The 21,174-nt window shown below is 38.3% G+C and overlaps 1 protein-coding gene across 1 annotated transcript in view; it reads right to left on the bottom strand.

The window, feature by feature from the left end:
• LOC123560855 (vascular endothelial growth factor receptor 1-like) overlaps positions 1-21,174 on the bottom strand; it is a 100,451-nt gene that overhangs the window by 33,545 nt on the left and 45,732 nt on the right. The window contains exons 3-4 of the mRNA XM_053516837.1: positions 15,903-16,084; positions 731-860 (exon numbers count right to left, since the gene is read on the bottom strand). Of these exons, the coding sequence (XP_053372812.1) occupies positions 731-860; positions 15,903-16,084 (312 nt within the window). The remainder of the gene's footprint in view (positions 1-730; positions 861-15,902; positions 16,085-21,174) is intronic.

The following is a 21,174-nucleotide window of genomic DNA, read 5'->3' as shown; positions in this document are numbered from 1 at the left end:
GCCCAGAAATAGAACATACAACAGGCACTGAAATAGAACATACAACAGGCACTGAAATAGAACATACAACAAGCATAAAAATAGAACATACAACAGGCATTGAATTCGAACATACAACAGACTAAAAATAGAAGAAATGGAACACACAACTGGCTCAGAAACAGAACATACAACAGGCATAGAAATAGAACATACAACAGACATTGAAATAGAACATACAACAGGCACAGAAATAGAACATACAACAGGCATAGAAAAAGAACATACAACAGACATTGAAATAGAACATACAACAGGCACAGAAATAGAACATACAACAGGCTCAGAAATAGAACATACAACAGGCATAGAAATAGAACATACAACAGACACTGAAATAGAACATACAACAGGCACAGAAATAGAACATACAACAGGCATTGAAATATAACATACAACAGTCATAGAAATACACTTGTTAATGAGTGTAAGGCCTGCAACACTGTCTAATCATTCAGAACAATTTGTCCCTCATTTAACAAATCTTTATTTATAATACAATTAAATGAAATGTACATGGCAATATGACTGTTTGACACTGGTCCTGTGAGCTTGACTTTCTTTAGGTTTGAACATAACACCATCATATGCAAAGTTTTGGAATAAACATGACACTTCAGAATCTGATGAAACTGATTATCAATATATAATATGACTAACTTCAAGGCCCTGCAACAATTGTATAACTTACATTGAACACTTTCTGGTTTGAACATGGTTGTACAATTATATGTTGAAGATATGTTGACAAATGAGGCAGAACATGTAAACAGCTTTCCATCTATCATATGTTGTAAGCCAAGGGTGACACTTGAGGAAACCTGCAAATTAACAGCTCTACAAATTACAAAATAGTAAGAAACATTGATGTTAACATATGCTTCAAGACAGATATCTCAATTTAAAACTCAAACACTGGATTGACCTGGTTTCTCTATTATGAATGACTGACAACTCACAGACATGCACACTATCAAGCTTTTCCTGAACTATAATTAGATAATGATGTACTGGAAATGCCACTGGGAATACTGCCGAGTTCCTATCATATGAACGAAGCTACAAACAAGAGGGTAATTGTCCCTAAAGCGCTAACCTGCGTATAAGGCTTCTAGTGTGTTTGTATAAGTACAGAGTTAGGTTTCTTCTATGTTAGCCTATATTATATACATGTCACACACACTTTTGAACCTAGGGCAATAATTTGAATAATTATGGTACACATTAAAAATCTGATATCACATGCCAAATATCAAGGCTCTAGCTATTATTGATTCAGAGAAGAAAAGTGACCACAGCCCCGGCAGCTATGTTTTTTGACAAAGCAAAAAAATTGAACGATCTTGGTAGAGGGTCTGTTGACACAAGAACCATTTGTGCAAACTTATTTTAAAATTGGGCTAGCAGTTTCACATAAAAAAGATTTTTAAAGTTTCCACTATATACATATACATGCGGCCATGTTTTTTGAAGAATCAAAATAATTTGAACAATCTTGGGAGAGGGTCACACAAGGACCATTTGTGTCAAATTATTTTAAAATCGGTCCAGCAGTTTCACACAAGAAGATTTTTAAAGTTTTAACTATATACATATAGGGAAAAGTGACCACGCCCTCTGGCGGCCATGTTTTTTGAAGAATCAAAATAATTTGAACACTCTTGGTAGAGGGTCACACAAGAACCATTTGTAAAATTATTCTAAAATCAGACAAGCAGTTTCATACAAGAAGATTTTTAAAGTTTCCTCTATATACATATATGGAAAAGTGACCACGCCTCTGGCGGCCATGTTTTTTGACGAATCGGTATAATTTGAACAATCTTGGTAGAGGGTAGCATAAGGACTATTTGTGTGAAATTATTTCAAAATCGGACCATCGGTTTAGGAGGAGATGTCATTTGAAGTTTTTTCTATTTTTAGTTCTGGCAGCCCTTATGTGCAACCAAGCGGAACCGTTTGAACAACTTTGGTCAAGGACCACCCAAGGAACATCACGGCCATGTTTCATCAAAATCCATTTAGTGGTTTTGGAGAAGATGTCATTTAAACACAAATGTTGACAATAGGCGACTTGACGCACGGACGGGCACAGCGTGATCGCAACACCTCACCATGAGCACTTCGTGCTCAGGTGAGCTAAAAACCTGTTCAGTTTGATAGCATGTTTCCAACTGTTGTTGCCACTGTCAAAAACAAGAGGCCCAAATGGGCCGCCAAAGTCGCTCACCTGAAGAAAACCTTAACCATCTGACTTTGTTTCTAACTAGGTTTTGTGAAAATCCTTTAAGCTGTTCATTATAACCAAAGTTATATAAAGGCTTTTTTCTATAATTTGCTGTCACACACCAAAAACGCATAACCATCAGCAGCCAATTGTATAAAACATTTAACCGCGCGGTAACCACTAAGTGCCAGTAACCAACATGGTAACATCGTGGTAAGCGATTGTATAAATAACGTCATTCGTGGTAACCACAATATAACCACGGTTAATTTTAACCCACCTACGGGAGCTTGGTAACCACAAAGTAACCACTCAAACATGGCCGCCGTACAATTCGACGTATTGACAGACAAAATTTGATTGACTTGACAGATGAACAAGAGCTGTCTCCATAGGATGACACATGCCCCCGATGGCACTTTGAATGAATAGTTATGGCCGATGTTAGAGTTTAGGACCTTTGACCTACGGACCTGGGTCTTGCGCGCGACACGTCGTCTTACTGTGCCACACATTCATGCGTAGTTATTTTAAAATCCATGCATGAATGACAAAGATATGGACCGGACACGCCCATCAATGCACTATCATGAAAAATGACCTTTAACGTCTAATTGTGACCTTGACCTTTGAGCTACGGACCTGGGTCTTGCGCGCGACACGTCGTCTTACTGTGGTACACATTCATGCCAAGTTATTTGAAAATCCATCCATGGATGAAAAAGATATGGACCGGACACGAAAATTGCGGACAGACCGACAGACGGTTCAAAAACTATATGCCTCCCTTCGGACCATCGGTTTAGGAGGAGATGTCATTTGAAGTTTTTTCTATTTTTAGCTACGGACCTTGGTCTTGCGCGCGACACGTCGTCTTACTGTGGTACACATTCATGCCAAGTTATTTGAAAATCCATCCATGGATGACAAAGATATGGACCGGACACGAAAATTGCGGACAGACTGACAGACCGTTCAAAAACTATATGCCTCCCTTTGGGGGCATAAAAATTACGCAAAAGTTATTTAGGTGTTCAGCTGACAACATAGACAGACTTGTTGGACTTGTTGGACTTCTTGGACCGACTTTGGAGCGACGGACACAACGGAACCAAGCTCTGACACCACGGCAACAGATTTTATTCGACGACGAATCATGAGTGGATTTTATAGGGCTCCCGTCTGTAATTCACTAATCGGTTGTATTGACGGGACCCGTGTTAAATATTTTCGTCCGTTTATCCGCATTTGTTAATAGAAAACATCATCACAGTATCAATGTCCAGGCAAACTGTGACCACAAAGGCATGTATTTAACAACGGTATTGCACCATTGCGCACTAGCTCTACAGTACATTACATACACATAGATACAGTATGTGAAATAAAGAAGCAAACATCTTACTTGATAATCCATATTCATCAATACAGAACGCATTTGTAGACATTTCAAACAGCATTTCCTTTTTACAGTCCTACTGTCACTTTAAACACACATTACTCCGAGGATACTTATAAAATCCATATTTTAATTAAATGCACAGACTCTCTCTGCAATGTTTACACTGTTTAATAACCTTGAAATCGGTAAAACACAATATGTACACACGTGTATTGATGACATCATTATACTGATGACATCATAAAAGTACCTTGTTCAAGGAACTATATGGAAGGCCGGTCTTGCGCGCAGTACATTATTGGTAAATTTACCGTGGTTAAATTAATATTTTACGTGGTTAGGTTACCGCGCGGTTAAACTGGTTTATACAAGAGAAAATATTCAATGGTTACCTAACCATGATATATACCGCGGTTATAAATTTACCGTGGTATATTTTAACCATTGTTTATACAATTGGCTGCAGAAGAAATCATTCAAAGGTATTTCTACTTAACTCTAGTGGCCCATAAGAGCCCAAGTGCACCCCTTTTAAACAAATTTAGCATAATTTTTAAAGACCTTATAATGATGTTACAGACCAAGTTTGATGAAGATCTATCAAGCGGTTCATGAGAAGAACTTTAAAGGTATTTCTATTTCAAGCTCTAGTGGTCCCTGAAAGGGGCCATTAGTGCCCCCAATTGAACAAACATGGTAAAAGACCTTATAATGATGGTCCAGATAAGGCCTGATGAAGACTCATGAAGCAAGTTCATGAGAAGACGTCCTTTAAAGGCATTTCTATTTTTAACTCTAGCAGCCCCTAAAAGGGGCCAAGTTCCCCCATTTGAGCAAATTTAGGAGAGGACCTTATGATGCTACAGATCAAGTGTGATGAAGATCCATCTAGCAGTTCATGGGAAGAAGTCGTTTAAAGGTATTACTAATTTTAGCTCTACAGCCCCTAAAAGGGGCCAAATGCCCCCATTTGAACAAAATTGGGAGTGGACATTACAGTGATGCTACAGACCCAGTTTGATGAAGCTTCGGCAAGCGGTTCATGAAAAGAAGTGTTTAATAGGTATTTCTTTTTTTAGCTCTAGTGGCCCCAAAAAGGGGCCAAGTGCACCCATTTGAAAAAACTCGAGAGAGGACCTTATAATGATGCTTAGACTAAGTTTAATGAAGATCCATCCAGCAGTTCATGAGAAGAAGTCATTTAAAGGTATTTCTAATTTTAGCTCTATGGCCGCCCCACCCCCCTCCACTCAAAACAAGTGCCCTATTTGAACAAAATTGTGAGAAGACCTTATAATGATGCTACAGACCAAGTTCGATAAAGATCCATCAAGCAGTTCATTAAAAGAAGTTTTTTAAAGGTTTTTCTACTTCTAACTCTGGTGGATCCTAAAAGGGGCCAAGGTGGACCATTTGAACAAACTTGATAGAGGTCCATGCCAGGATGCTCATAACTGACAAAGTTTGGTGCAATTCTGACCAGTAGTTTCAGAGAAGACGTTTAAGTAACAAGAAAGAGGGCCATGATGGCCCTATATCGCTCACCGGAGTTGATCTGGCCTACTGATCAAGTTTTTGACCCCACATGACCCAGTTTCAAACTTGACCTAGAGATCATCAGACAAACATTCTGACCAAGTTTCATAAAGATAGAGTCACAACTGTGGCCTTTAGAGTGTTAACAAGTTCTTCATTTGATTTATTATTATTATTATTATACCAGATTTATATAGCACCCTTTTCATGATAAACACGTTCAAAGGCACTTTACATACAGCAACTGCAGCCACACAGGGCGCGAAATCATCCTCTTCTAGTACAGACACAGCGCGATCTGACCAGAGGGACAGAGTGAGATAAAGATCCTAGAACAGACAGAGAGAACTTTTTCAGATACAGACGTGTCCGGCTAACTTAGCCTAGCTCTTTTCAAATAGACAGTCTGGTTCTTTAATGTGCCCAGTGTATAGCACCGATACACGCGAAGCCGTCTTTCCTGGGAAAAACCAGTACAGGCCTCTAGTTAGGTGGGAGACACTCAAGAGCATCTCAGAAATTTCCAGTGCCTGGACCGGGATTTGAACCCCGGACCTCTGGATAGACAGTCAAGCGTGTTACCACTAGACCACCGGCCCACCTTGACCGGGTGACCTAATTTTTGACCCCACATGAGCCAAATTCGAACTTGCCCAAGAGGTAATCAAGACAAACCAAACATTCTGATCAATTCTCATGAGTTTCAAACTTAAACCGTGGATTCTAGTGTTAACAAGATATTCCTTTGATCTTGCCTGACCTAATTTTTTAACCCACATGACCCAGTTTCGAACTTGACCTAGAGATCATCAAGACAAACATTCTGACCAAGTTTCATAAAGATTGAGTCACAACTGTGGCCTCTACAGTGTTCACAAGCTTTTCCTTTGATATGACTGGCTCACCTAGTTTTTGACCCCACATGACCCAGATTCAAACTTGAACTAGCGATCATCAAGACAAATATTCTTACTAATTCTCATGAGTTTCAAACTTAAATTGTGGTCTCTAGAGTGTTAACAAGATTCTCCTTTGATCTGGTCTAGTGACCTAGTTTTTGACCCCACATGACCCAGTTTCAAACTTGACCTAGAGATCACCAAGACAAACATTCTGACAAAGTTTCATAAAGATTGAGTCTTAACTATGGCCTCTACAGTGTTCACAAGCTTTTCCTTTGATTTAACCGGGTGACCTAGTTTTTGACCCAACATGATCCAGATTCAAACTTGATCTAGAGGTCATCAAGACAAACATTCTGACCAAGTTTCATAAAGAGTGAGTCACAACTGTGGCCACTAGAGTGTTCACAAACTTTTCCTTTGATCTGGCCTACTGATCTAGTTTTTGACTCACATGACCCCAGTTTCGAACTTTACCTAGAGATCATCAAAGCAAACATTCTGACCAAGTTTCATAAATATTGGGTCACAACTGTGGCCTCTAGAGTGTTCACAAGGCAAATGTTGATGGACGTCGCATGCCGGACGCCGGACAATGACCGGTCACAATAGCTCACCTTGTGCACTTCGTGCTCTGGTGATCTAAAAATGTTGATGCAGGACGCAGGATAACAGACTAGGGACGACAGACTATCTACCTATACTAATATCTCACCCTGAAAGCAACAGCCAATCAATACTCATTCATAATAAAAGGATTTTGCAAAAACAATCAAGACCCTCTTATGGGGATTGGAACCTGCCACCTCCTATACTGTCAGAAAGGCTTGAACTTAAAATGTAGGAGACAGGGCTCTTGCCATGAAATAATATTTCCTCATTTATAGCATGTAATTTGAAATAAAATATATGAATATCACAGTATCATAACTGTATATACTCTGAAGGTTGGTTATCTTTATGTATATATTGATCACCATATTTTAAAATAGGACAGGGGCAAGAGGGAAAACTGATGTAACTCAATTAATTTAAGAACATGTTACAACAATTTCCCGTTCTGCCCTTGATATTTACTCTGAACTTTAGTGATCATTAGATATAAATCAACCTTAGAATTTAGATTTGAGAATTTCAAGTAGAAGAATTTTTGAAGAGTCAGGAGTATCCCTTCCTCAGCAGGGGTGTAGAAATGGGCCAAAAGCTGGAAAAATCACCCGGCTATTTGAGCATTCTCACCAGCTACTTTTTCCGCAACAACGGAAATAAATTTTGTCAAATTTGTGTTCACATCCGCGGAAAGTTGACAGGACACGATGCTGAATTTGCTCGATCTATATCTGTATCCCCCTGGCAAGTAATTAATTTGTTTACTTCCACTGAAAACCCCAGTCGCTATTTTTAAACATGACAATAGTTTCCCACACGCACATGCGGCATTAGCTCGATATGTGACGTCAATAGTCGCATCCCTCTCGCGAGTTAATGTAGCAGGAAATCTCAGAATACACAAAATGAAAGTATGCCGTTATGCACATGATGCGGCTTACAGGAAAACAGTTGTAAACGAGTCCCAAAAAGGAAAAAAACAAACACTGCATTTATGAACTAACTTTAAATCAAAGATATTTCAGTAATAAACAAGAGCTGTCAGTGGACAGCGTGCTCAACTATTCTCAGTGCTTGATAGTATAATATAAGCTATGAGTAAAACTTTAACATTACAATAAGCATATTCTAAGTCAAAAAGGGGCCATAATTCAGTCAAAATGCTTGATAGAGTTGCCTCCTCCTTTTTACAGACTGGGGTCATGATGGTAAACAAGTACGCAAAATATCAAAGCAATATCTCAATGGACTTTGAAAATATTTGGGGTGGTACGCAAACTTTAACATTTATTCTAAGTCAAAAAGGGGCCATAATTCAGTCAAAATGCTTGATAGAGTTGCCTCCTCCTTTTTACAGACTGGGGTCATGATGGTAAACAAGTATGCAAAATATCAAAGCAATATCTCAATGGACTTTGAAAATATTTGGGGTGGTACGCAAACTTTAACATTTGTGTGACGCTAACGCTCACGCTCACGCCGACGCCGGGGCAAGTAGGATAGCTCCCCTATTCTTTGAATAGTCGAGCTAAAAACTATTGAAAACACTAGAGGGCATGTTTATATTGAACAAGAGGACCATGATGGTCCTGAATCGCTCACCTGTCCCCACATGACCCAGTTTTGAACTGAGTATGATGTCGTTTTTTTCTATTATTAGACATAGTGACCTAGTATTTGAGCTCATGTGACCAAGTTCTGAACTTGACCTAGATATCGAGATAAAAATTCTGACCAAGTTTCATGAAGATCCATTGAAAAATATGGCCTCTAGAGAGGTCACAAGGTTTTTCTATTTTCTGACCTAATGACCTAGTTTTTGAAGGCACTTGACCCAGTTTCGAACTTGACCTAGATACCATCAAGGTGAACATTCTCACCAATTTTCATGAAGATCTCATGAAAAGTACGGCCTCTAGAGAGGTCACAAGGTTTTTCTATTAATTGACCTAAGGACCTAGTTTTTAAAGGCACGTGACCCAGTTTCGAACTTGACCTAGATATCATCAAGGTGAACATTCTGACCAATTTTCATGAAGATCTCATGAAAAGTATGGCCTCTAGAGAGGTCACAAGGTTTTTCTATTTTTAGACCTAATGACCTAGTTTTTGACCACACGTCATCCACTTTCGAACTTGACCAAGATATCATCAAGGTGAACATTCTGACTAATATTCATGAAGATCCATTGAAAAATAAGGCCTCTAGAGAGGTCACATGGTTTTTCTATTTTTAGACCTAATGACCTAGTTTTTGACCGCATGTGACCCACTTTCAAACTTGACCTAGATATCATCAAAGTGAACATTCAGACTAACTTTCATGAAGATCCATGGAAAAATATGGCCTCTAGAGAGGTCACAAGGTTTTTCTATTTTTAGACCTAATGACCTAGTTTTGGACCGCACGTGACCCAGTTTCGAACTTGACCTAGATATCATCAAGGTGAACATTCTGACTAATTTTCATGAAGATCCATTGAAAAATATGGCCTCTAGAGAGGTCACAAAGTTTTTCTATTTTTAGACCTATTGACCTAGTTTTTGACCGCACATGACCCTCTTTCGAACACGGCCTAGATATCATCAAGATGAACATTCTGACCAATTTTCATGAAGATCCATAGAAAAATATGGCCTCTAGGGAGGTCACAAGGTTTTTCTATTTTTAGACCTACTGACCTAGTTTTGGAAAGCACGTGACCCAGTTTCGAACTTGATCTAGATATCATCAAGATGAACACTCAGACCAACTTTCATACAGATCCCATGAAAAATATGGCCTCTAGAGAGGTCACAAGGTTTTTCTATTATTTGACCTACTGACCTAGTTTTTGATGGCACGTGACCCAGTTTCGAACTTGACCTAGATATCATCAAGGTAAACATTCTGACTAATTTTCATTAAGATCCATTGAAAAATATGGCCTCTAGAGAGGTCACAAGGTTTTTCTATTTTTAGACCTACTGACCTAGTTTTTGACCGCAGTTGACCCAGTTTCGAACTTGACCTAGATATCATCAAGATGAACATTCTGACCAACTTTCACAAAGATCCCATGAAAAATGTGACCTCTAGAGTGGTCACAACCAAAAGTTTACGCACGGACGGACGGACGCACGGACGGACGACGGACGACGGACGCTGCGCGATCACAAAAGCTCACACTGTCACTTTGTGACATGTGAGCTAAAAATAGGTGTAAAAATCGTTAATATGTGCAGACAAAACTTGTATAAAAAACATCAATTATTGAAACGAGGGCGGCCTATTTGGAATAATTTTATTTGATTAGGCAGCCAATTGGCGATAATTAGATTACTGAATAACAAATTGGATAAGCATAATCATTTAATATATTGTGTACTTGATACGATTATATGAGCAGTCGTCCCTTACGATCTATAGCATTCTTTTATTATTACCCAGGCTTAGTTTGGGTAAAAACAAATAAAAAATGCTTTAATTAAGTAGAAATTGTAAGTATTGAATACCTATGATGATAGAAAAGAAACACAAAACAGATATGTTTATAAGAATTTTGAATTCCAACTTCTGTTTGCAATATTTGTCACCAATTCGCGACCGTTATTTTCGGATATTTCTGTCCTTTCTTAAGAGATTTTATAGTGCAATCTTAATAATAAGTCACTAAATAGTCTACATTTAAGAAACAAGAGGGCCATGAAGGCCCTGTATCGCTCACCTAACCTAATGACCTAAAGATCATCAAGATTAACATTCTGACCAAGTTTCATTAAGCTATGGTCATAAATGTGGCCTCTAGAGTGTTAACTAGTTTTTCCTTTAATTTGACCTAGTTATCTAGTTTTTGACCACACATGACCCAGATTCGAACTTGATCTAAAGATCATCAAAATTAACTTTCTGACCAAGTTTCATGAAGATATAGTCATAAATGTGGCTTCTAGATTGTTAACAAGCTTTACCTTTGATTTGACCTGGTGACCAAGTTTTTGATCTCACCTGACCCAGATTGGAACTTAACCTTAAGATCATCAAGATTGACAGTCTGACCAAGTTTCATGAAGATAAGGTCGTAAATATGGCATGTAGAGTGTTAATTAGCTTTTCCTTTGATTTGACCTTAACTGACCAAGTTTCATAAAGATAGGGTCATAAATGTGGTCTCTAGAGTGTTAACTAGCTTTTAATTTTATTTGACCCCAAATGACCCAGATTTGAACCTGACCTAGAGGTCATCAAGACAAACATTCTGATCAATTCCCATGAGTTTCAAACTTAAAATGTGGTCTCTAGAATGTTAACAAGCTTTACATTTGATTTGACCTGACGACCTAGTTTCTGACCCCATCTGACCCAGATTTAAACTTTACCTGAAGATTTTCATGATTAACATTCTGACGAAGTTTTATTAAGATATGTCATAAATGTGGCCTCTAGAGTGTTAACTAGCTTTTCCTTTGATTTGACTTGGTGACCTAGTTTTTGACCCTACATGACCCAGATTCAAACTTGACCTAAAGATCATAATGGTTAACATTCTGACCAAGTTTCATAAAGATACAGTCATAAATGTGGCCTCTAGAGTGTTAACAAGCTTTTCCTTTGATCTGACCTGGTGACCTAGTTTTAGACCCGACCTAACCCAGATTAAAACTTGACCTAAAGATCATCAAGATTGACAGTCTGACCAAGTTTCATGAAGATAAGGTCGTAAATATGGCATGTAGAGTGTTAATTAGCTTTTCCTTTGATTTGACCTGGTGACCTAGTTTTTGACCCCACTGACCTAGATTTGAACTTGAACTAAAGGTCATCAAGGTTAACATTCTGACCAAGTTTCATTAAGATATAGTCATAAATGTGGCCTCAAGAGTGGTAACTAGCTTACCTTTGATTTGACCTGGTGACCTAGTTTCTGATTCCACTTGAACTAGATTTGAACTTGACCTAAAGATCATCAGGATTAACATTCTGACTAAGTTTCATAGATATATTTCATAAATGTGGCCTCTAGAGTGTCAACAAGCTTTACATTTGATTTGACCTGGTGACCTAGTTTTTGACCCCACCTGACCTAGATTTAAACTTGACCTAAAGATCATCAAGATTAACAGTCTGACCAAGTTTCATTAAGATATGGTCATAAATGTGGCCTCTACAGTGTTAACTAGCTTTTCCTTTGATTTGACATGTAAACCTAGTTTTTGACCCCACATGACCCAGATTTGAAGAGGACCTTAAGATAATCAAGATTAACATTCTGACTAAGTTTCATTAAGATATGGTCATAAATGTGGCCTCTAGTGTTTAACAAGCTTTTCCTTTGATTTGACCTGGTGACCTAGTTTTTGACCCCACATGACCAAGATTCGAACTTGACCTAAAGATCATCAAGATTAACATTCTGACTAAGTTTCATGAAGATACAATCATAAATGTGGCCTCTAGAGTGTTAAGTTGTTAACAAGCTTTTCCTTTGATTTGAACTGGTGACCTAGTTTTTGATCCCAGATGACCCAATATCAAACTGTTCCAAGATTTTATTTCGGGTAACATTCTGACCAATTGTCATTAAGATTGGGCCAAAATTGTGACCACTAGAGTGTTAAAAGTCAAATTGTTGACGACGGACGGACACAGGCAATCAAAAAAGCTCACCTTGAGCACTTCGTGCTCAGGTGAGCTAACAAGAGGGCCAAGATGGCCCTAGATCACTCACCAGAGTAACACACCATAACAGTGTAAACATGTTTGACCTAGTCATCCATTTTTTGATACCACATGACCCAGTTTCAAACTCAAGAGTTTTCAAAGAGATAAACATTCTGACTTAGTTTCATGAAGACTGGAGCAAAAATGTGGCCTCTAGAGTGTAAACAAGATATTTCTTCGATTTGGCATTAGTGACATAGCTTTTTAGCCAACTATACCCAATTTTTGTCCAATCCAAGATTTCAAGGAGACAAATATTCTGACCAATTTTCTTCAATTTGACCTAGTGACCTAGTTTTTGACCCTACATGACCCAGATTAAAACCTGTCCATGATTTCATGAAAACAGTTATTCTAGCAAAGTTTCGTGAAGATTGGAGCAAAAAGTAGCCTCTAGAGTTGTAAACAAGCTTTTCCTTTGATTTTACCAAGTGACCTAGTTTTTGACCCTACATGACCCAGATTTGAAATCACATCAGGCTTTATGATACAAAACATTCTGAACAAGTTTTATGAAGATTGAATAAAAAATGTGGCCCCTAGAGCGTAAACAAGTTTTTTCTTTGATTTGACTTGGTGACCTATTTTTTGTCCCCATGTGACCCAGGTAAAAATACATCCTAGACTTCATAGAGACAAACATTCTGAGCAAGTTTCATGCACATCAGATGAAAAGTGCAGCCCCTACTGCATACACAAGGTTTATCTTTGACTTGACCAGGTGACCTAGTTTTTGACCCCAACTGACCTAGATTTTATCAAAACAAACATCCTGACCAATTCCCATGAGTTTCAAACTTAAAATGTGGTCTCTAGAGTGTTAACAAGATTTTCCATTGATCTGGCCTAGTGACCTAGTTTTTGACCCACATAACCCAGATTCGAACCTGGCCTAAAGATCATCAAGATAAACATTCTGACCAAGTTTCATGAAGATAGGGCCATAAATATGGCCTCTAGAGTGTTAACAAGCTTTTTCTTTGATTTGACCTGGTGACCTAGTTTCTGATCCAACAAGATCCACACACTGGAACTTGAACTAGAGGTCATCAAAACAAACATTCTGACTAATTCTCATGAGTTTCAAACTTAAAATGTGGTCTCTAGAGTGTTTACAAGATTTTCCTTAGATCTGGCCTAGTGACCTAGTTTTTGATCCCACATGACCCAGTTTCGAAATTGGCCTAAACATCATCAAGATAAACATTCTGACCAAGTTTCATGAACATACGGTCATAAATGTGGCCTCTAGAGTGTTAACAAGCTTTTCCTCTGATTTGACCAGGTGACCCAGCTTCTGACCCCACATGACCCAGAATCGAAATGGAGCTAGAGGTCATCAAGACAAACATTCTGACTAATTCTCATGAGTTTCAAACTTAAAATGTGGTCTCTAGAGTGTTAACAAGATTTTCCTTTGATCTGGCCTAGTGACTTAGTTTTTGAGCCCACATGACCCAGTTTTGAACCTGGCCTAAAGATCATCAAGATAAACATTCTGACCAAGTTTCATGAAGATAGGTTCATAAATGTGGCCTCTAGAGTGTTAACAAGGCAAATGTTGACAGACAACGGACGACAATGACTGGTCCTTAGTAGAGAAGAAATTTCTGATATTATTAGTTCTAAAAGAGTTGTTGGCTTATGACAAAGCATGTATATACCAGGGATTCCACTAGACCTGAAAACCCAAGAGTCCCAGGACCCTTGGGTCCAAATTTTGAAGGGTCTTTTTCCAAAATACAGGAGTCCTGTCCAAACACATCGATATAATTGACCCTGAAATTTTCTTATATAGTTATAAGCAACTGGTAATACAATAAAGCCAAGATTATGTTACAACATAATAAAAATGTCTGTTTCAGGTCACACTGTAAACTAATATTTATCAAAAATCATGTTATACTGATTAGGTCTTTCATCAATATTTCATTAACAGAAAAGTTCTATAAAGTGCTATAACACTCTCTTAAAAATATATCCAAAAGGTACAATCTCGATACTGGTACACTTTCAGAATGCCGTCTGAGAGCAGTTTTTGCTCAGATTACTTGACCCACTAGGGTAAACCAGAGATAGTTCCTCAAATTTTTATGTTATTTATCATAAAATATTGCATTAAAAGTCAGCTTTTTTTAAAGAATTTTAGAAAAATTGCATATGACATCGGGTGTAATTAGAATCGTGAACGGACATTCTAAACTTATTTTTGTTTTCGAAATTCATTAAAATTTGTGGATTTTCCAGTTGAAATTACGATACGATCACTAAACAATGGTCTAATTTAAAGGTTGCATGAAGAAATCTTACAGGGCACTTTTCACGTGCTCGGTTAATCAGCTGGCCGCTTACGGATAATTTAATAATTGGCGCCTTTTTGACAGTACACAGAATCAATAAGCTTTATCAATTAATTTTAACAGTTACCTGTGTGCAATCCCCGTGACATTATTTGCTGATAAAAAAAATCGGCGAGGCATGTCTACAGGATAAAAGGCGGGATTTAGCAGAAGATCAAAGGCAGGAAGACACTGCGATCGCCTATCAATGGTGGGTTTAACTCCGCCTTCCATACCTTACTGCTTATGTCATGCATATCATTATTAGTGTAACTGGAAAATCGCATGACCGCAGGTGTTTATTTAGAATACACGTGTTAATTGTGGATATAAGTTTTACTGCAGGAAATGAATGATAAGTGAAAGGATTATCAAAGGAAAATGCCCCCGGGTCCCGAGTGACGCACAGGGTCAAATGGAACCCCTGTATACTAGTTTTAAAATGAAAGAATCTGATTCTCAATCTGAATATGACAGTGAGGACTAATGATATAACAAACAGCCAGTGCTGTTCTGAATATTGCCAGTGCCTAGACAATAGAAATTGTGTTTACTAGTCAGTATATTGTGCCAATCATAAATGCTTTCTGAATTTTCCTATTAAATATATTCATCTATATGCCTAATTCTGGATGGTAAAAAATGATGGAAAACCTGCCTCAGATGATTCGAGTTTCAGAAGGGCAAAAATCGCTGTCAGCTCGGAGGGCTCTGCCTCCCTGAACCCCCTACAGGGGACGCTGTCCCCTTGAACCCTACAGGAGAGGAGCCCCCAGACCTACCTTATATTTTTGGAGATTCACCTGCTACTTGAAAACATTTTTACACCCCTGCCTCAGTTTAAAATCATATAACATGAAATCGTTTACTTAAGCTGGCATACAAATTCTTTGGTTTCATAAAGCAACAAATGGTATTTCACGAAGACACTAATTTGTCAATTTAAAATTTAAAAGATAACTCAATTTTGCTTGTTAATTGGGATTTTATTTTGTTGATTAAGACAACCTTGAGATTCCAAAAATATTAATGAGTTTGTAGTGCACACTTATTAAATGGAGACAGGTTTTTACTACTGACCAAATTTATATAAGTAGTCAAGTAATAATAATTTCTATAAGGCAAAGTAATAGATGATGATTTTTACCAAGTTAGCCGAGTTTTCTTGTTTGAACCTCAAATGATCATAATCCACATGCCATCTGGGTAAAGTCCAATCTAACTTTGGTTTCTGGTTACCATGGAAACCCATTGTGCATGTCAAGGTCACAGAGTCCCCTTCATAGTAGATTGGACCATCATTGCTCTTGGTACAGACAGGAATTGTATCTGAAACACCATCAAAGAAAACCTTCAAAACTTTTACTCTCTGATTTCTAGGTTGAAAAACATTCTAATTTCTACAACCTTTATAACGAGGATGTCTGAAAATTCCAGATTTGCATTAAGTTTAACAATTAAATTCTGGCTTTGGGAAATTTTACCAGAATCAATTTTTCCACCTTTTTTTGTTTTGAATTTAGCACCCTTTTTCACCAGTTATATATGAGTATTTCAGTTAAGTGCCCTAACCAGTATTCCTGGAGTCATCAATGTTAGAACAAGCAGTGTTTCGCTGTAGACAAGTTTGTACTTTCACAACCCTGTATACACTGAGGTACACACAATACTACACACTGAGGTAGCTTCTCTGAGGTACACACAATATCACACAGTGATGTAGCTACACTGAGCACTGAGTTACACACAATACTACACAGTGATGTAGCTACATTGAGGTACACACAAAATTACACAGTGATGTAGCTACACTGAGGAACACAATACTACAAAGTGATGTAGCTACACTGAGGTACACACAATACTACAAAGTGATGTAGCTACACTGAGGTACACACAATACTACAAAGTGATGCAGCTACACTGAGGTACACACACTATTACACAGTGATGTAGCTACACTGAAGTACACACAATACTACACAGTGATGTAGCTACACTAAGATACACACAATACACACAGTGATACAGCTACACTGAGGTACACAAAAAATTACACAGTGATGCAGGTACACTGAGGTACACACAATACTACAAAGAGATGTAGCTACACTGAGGTACAAACAATACTACAAAGTGATGCAGCTACACTGAGGTACACACAATATTACACAGTGATGTAGCTACACTGAGGTACACACAATACTACACAGTGATGTAGCTACACTAAGGTACACACAATACACACAGTGATGCAGCTACACTGAGGTACACACAAAATTACACAGTGATGTAGCTACACTGAGGTACACACAATACTACATAGTGATGTAGCTACACTGAGGTACACTCAAAATTACACAGTGATGCAGCTACACTGAGGTACACACAATACTACACACAGGGTTCTGCCGAGGCCGCGATATCCCGAGAATCTCGCGTTAAAAATAAGAATGTCGCACTAAAATTGGTCTAGAAGCATCAGTTGTCGCGTTACGAAAATTTTGGGGATGAAGTACGAATCGTACTGTATCAGAATAGAAGAGTTTTCTGCAAAAACGTCATTTTGATCAACAATGAACAATTTTAAGCTGCATTTTAGTATCTGCAGGCAAGAAAAACATTCAGTCTAATGTTTCACGGCCTAGTACTTGTAGTACATTGTACTTGTACATGTAGCTTCATAGAACCTCATAGAACACACAAACCCGATGTTGTTAATCGTTCTCCACCCACTGTCTTGGCAGGTGGAATTGAAAGTGAGTCCGTTGGCTCCTTAAAATCTGTCAACCATTCCACAGTAATTGCCTCCAAAATTGAAAATGCGTCACAAAATCAAACCACAAAGGGTGCAGAAAAATCGAATGAAGCCAAGAAGGAAAGTGAATCCAAATTTCAGGAGAGTTGTTTTAAAGAGTTCTGTTTTGTTTTGTTTTGGGTTTAACGCCGTTTTCAACAGTATTTCAGTCATGTAACGGCGGCCAGTTAACTTAACCAGTGTTCCTGGATTCTGTACCAGTACAAACCTGTTCTCCGCAAGTAACTGCCAACTTCCCCACATGAATCAGAGGTGGAGGACTAATGATTTCAGACACAATGTCGTTTATCAAATAGTCAAGGTGAACATACGCCCTGCCCGAGGCTCGAACTCACGACCCCGCGATCCGTAGACCAACGCTCTACTTACTGAGCTAAGCCGGCGGGCTTTGATTTAAAGAGTATCAATGGTTGGACTAAAATAAAAACTTCAGTTTTAGTGATGTTACTGTCTTATTTATTGACATATGGTCAAAAGTTGTTGTCCCCAAGATATTGAAAATGTCCCTATATTTTTCATACCAAGGGGACATGTGTCCCCACCATTTTTGATCTTTGGCAGAACCCTGTACACAGTGATGTAGCTACACTGAGTTACACACAACATTATACAGTGATGTAGCTACACTAAGGTACACACAATACACACAGTGATGCAGCTACACTGAGGTACACACAATACTACACAGAGATGCAGTTACACTGAGGTACACACAATACTACAAAGTGATGTAGCTACACTGAGGTACACACAATACTACAAAGTGATTTAGCTACACTGTGTTACACACAACACTACACAGTGATGTAGCTACACTAAGGTACACACAATACTACACAGTGATGTAGCTACACTAAGGTACACACAATACACACAGTGATGCAGCTACATTGAGGTACACACAATACTACACAGTGATGTAGCTACACTTGGGTACACACAATACTACACAGTGATGTAGCTACACTAAGGTACACACAATACTACACAGTGATGCAAGTACACTGTGGTACACACAATACTACACAGTGATGTAACAATACTACAAAGTGATGTAGCTACACTTAGGCACACACAATACTAAACGATGATGCAGCTACACTGAGGTACACACAATACTACACAATGATGCAGCTACACTGAGGTACACACAATACTACACAGTGATGTAGCTACACTGAGGTACAAACAATACTACACAGTGATGTAGCTACACTGAGGTACACACAATACTACACAATGATGCAGCTACACTGAGGTATACACAATACTACACAATGATGCAGCTACACTGAGGTACACACAATACTACACAGTGATGTAGCTACACTGAGGTACAAACAATACCACAAAGTGATGTAGCTACACTGAGGTACACACAATACTACACAATGATGTAGCTACAATGAGGTACACACAATACTACACAATGATGCAGCTACACTGAGGTACACACAATACTACACAGTGATGTAGCTACACTGAGGTACAAACAATACTACACAGTGATGTAACAATACTACAAAGTGATGTAGCTACACTGAGGTACAAACAATACTACACAGTGATGCAGCTACACTTGGGTACACACAATACTACACAGTGATGCAGCTACACTGAGGTACACACAATACTACACAGTGATGCAGCTACACTGAGGTACACACAATACTACACAGTGATGCAGCTACACTGAGGTACACACAATACTACACAGTGATGCAGCTACACTGAGGTACAAACAATACTACACAGTGATGCAGCTACACTGAGGTACACACAATACTACACAGTGATGCAGCTACACTGAGGTAGACACAATACTACACAATGATGCAAGCTACACTGAGATATGTACAATACTCAGGGTTAGCAAAGTGCTGACATTTAAGAGTATTGACACGTCGGTGACATTTACTGGTATTTACCAGCATATACAGAGCGCTTAAAAACTATTCCCTTACCCCCTCATCAATATTAGATATCATTGTATTTTAATGTTAATGGTGTCAGTAGGTGATATCAACATATCAACAGGTGTATTTAATTGTTTGGTAATTGTGTGTAATAGGTGACACTTTGATCATCACATCAACACATGTATGGATAAATTGCCTAAGGCCACAATTTCATTATTGTGCAAACACCATGCAAAGTAGCCCTGCAATTATGTCTGTAGAAAACAGTGATCAGTTAATCATGTTAAAGATTACTACTGCTGTAATAATAGAGTAGACCACTTAAATTCCCAAATGAACAGTTATTTTTGGTAAAAGGTAAGACAAGAAACCTTTTCATTATGTCATTGAGTGATTGACAACTGTTCATGATAAAAAGGCAAATATAGTTATAAACAAGAGGGTCATGATGACCCTATATCGCTCACGTGTTAAACTTGGCCCTGTAATCATCAAGATAAACATTCTGACCAAGTTTCATAAAGACACGGTAATAAATGTGGCCTCTACAGTGTTAACAAGCTCTTTCTTTGATTTGAGTGGTGACCTAGTTTTTGACCCCACATGACCCAGTTTTAAACTTGGCCTAGGAATCATCAAGATAAACATTCTTACAAAGTCTCATTAAGATAGGGTCAGAAATATGGCCTCCAGAGTGTTAACACCCTTTTCCTTTGATTTGAGCCGGAGACCTAGTTTTTGACTCCACATGACCCAGTTTTAAATCTGGCCTAGGAATCACCAAGATAAACATTCTGATCAAGTTTCATGAAGATAGGGTCACAAATGTGGCCTCAAACATGTTAAAAAGCTTTTCATTTCGTTTGACCTGGTGACCAGTTTTTGACCTGACATGACCCAGTTTCGATCCAGACCTAAAGATCATCAAGATAATCATTCTGTGCAAGTTTGTATCAAATCAAAGGGGGTTGGAGTGGTGACTTATTGAATGTGATTATGTATGACTTTGAGTAATCACTATGTCCAGTATTGTATAAATATTTGTAAATATGTTCTACTTTCTCAATATTTTCTGTGAAATATACTCAGTTTGATTGCTGTTTGAAGTAAATGCCAGTATTTGTTGCTTACACTGATTTTAGGGGTATCTGTCATGCCGGTATTTATATACTTTGCCAACCCTGACAATACTACACAATAATGTAGCTACAATGAGGTACACACAATACCACACAGTGACGTAGCTACACTGAGGTACGTAAAATACTACACAATCAGGTAGCTACACTGAGGTGCATACAATACGACACAATGATGTAGCTACACTGAGGTGCATACAATACGACACAATGATGTAGCTACACTGAGGTGCATACAATACGACACAATGAGGTAGCTACACTGAGGTGCATATAATTCGACACAATGAGGTAGCTACACTGAGGTGCATACAATACGACACAATGAGGTAGCTACACTGAGGTGAATACAATACAACACAATGATGTAGCTACAATTCTTTGGGAACTAATCTCACTGATTACCTGATTGATAATGTAGGTACTTTGCCGGCCAATCAATTACTTTAATTAAGAACTCTAGTTTGACAGAATAATGTTAGCGGTGTTTGTTTTTTTCTGTGGGATGTATCATGGATGTTCTCCGGACCGTTTAGGTAGGGA

Source organism: Mercenaria mercenaria, chromosome 10 (genome assembly GCF_021730395.1).
Source record: "Mercenaria mercenaria strain notata chromosome 10, MADL_Memer_1, whole genome shotgun sequence".
NCBI classification, from domain to species: domain Eukaryota; kingdom Metazoa; phylum Mollusca; class Bivalvia; order Venerida; family Veneridae; genus Mercenaria; species Mercenaria mercenaria.
Note: the sequence above shows the minus strand (reverse complement) of the source record. Positions and strands in the feature narration are given on the sequence as shown.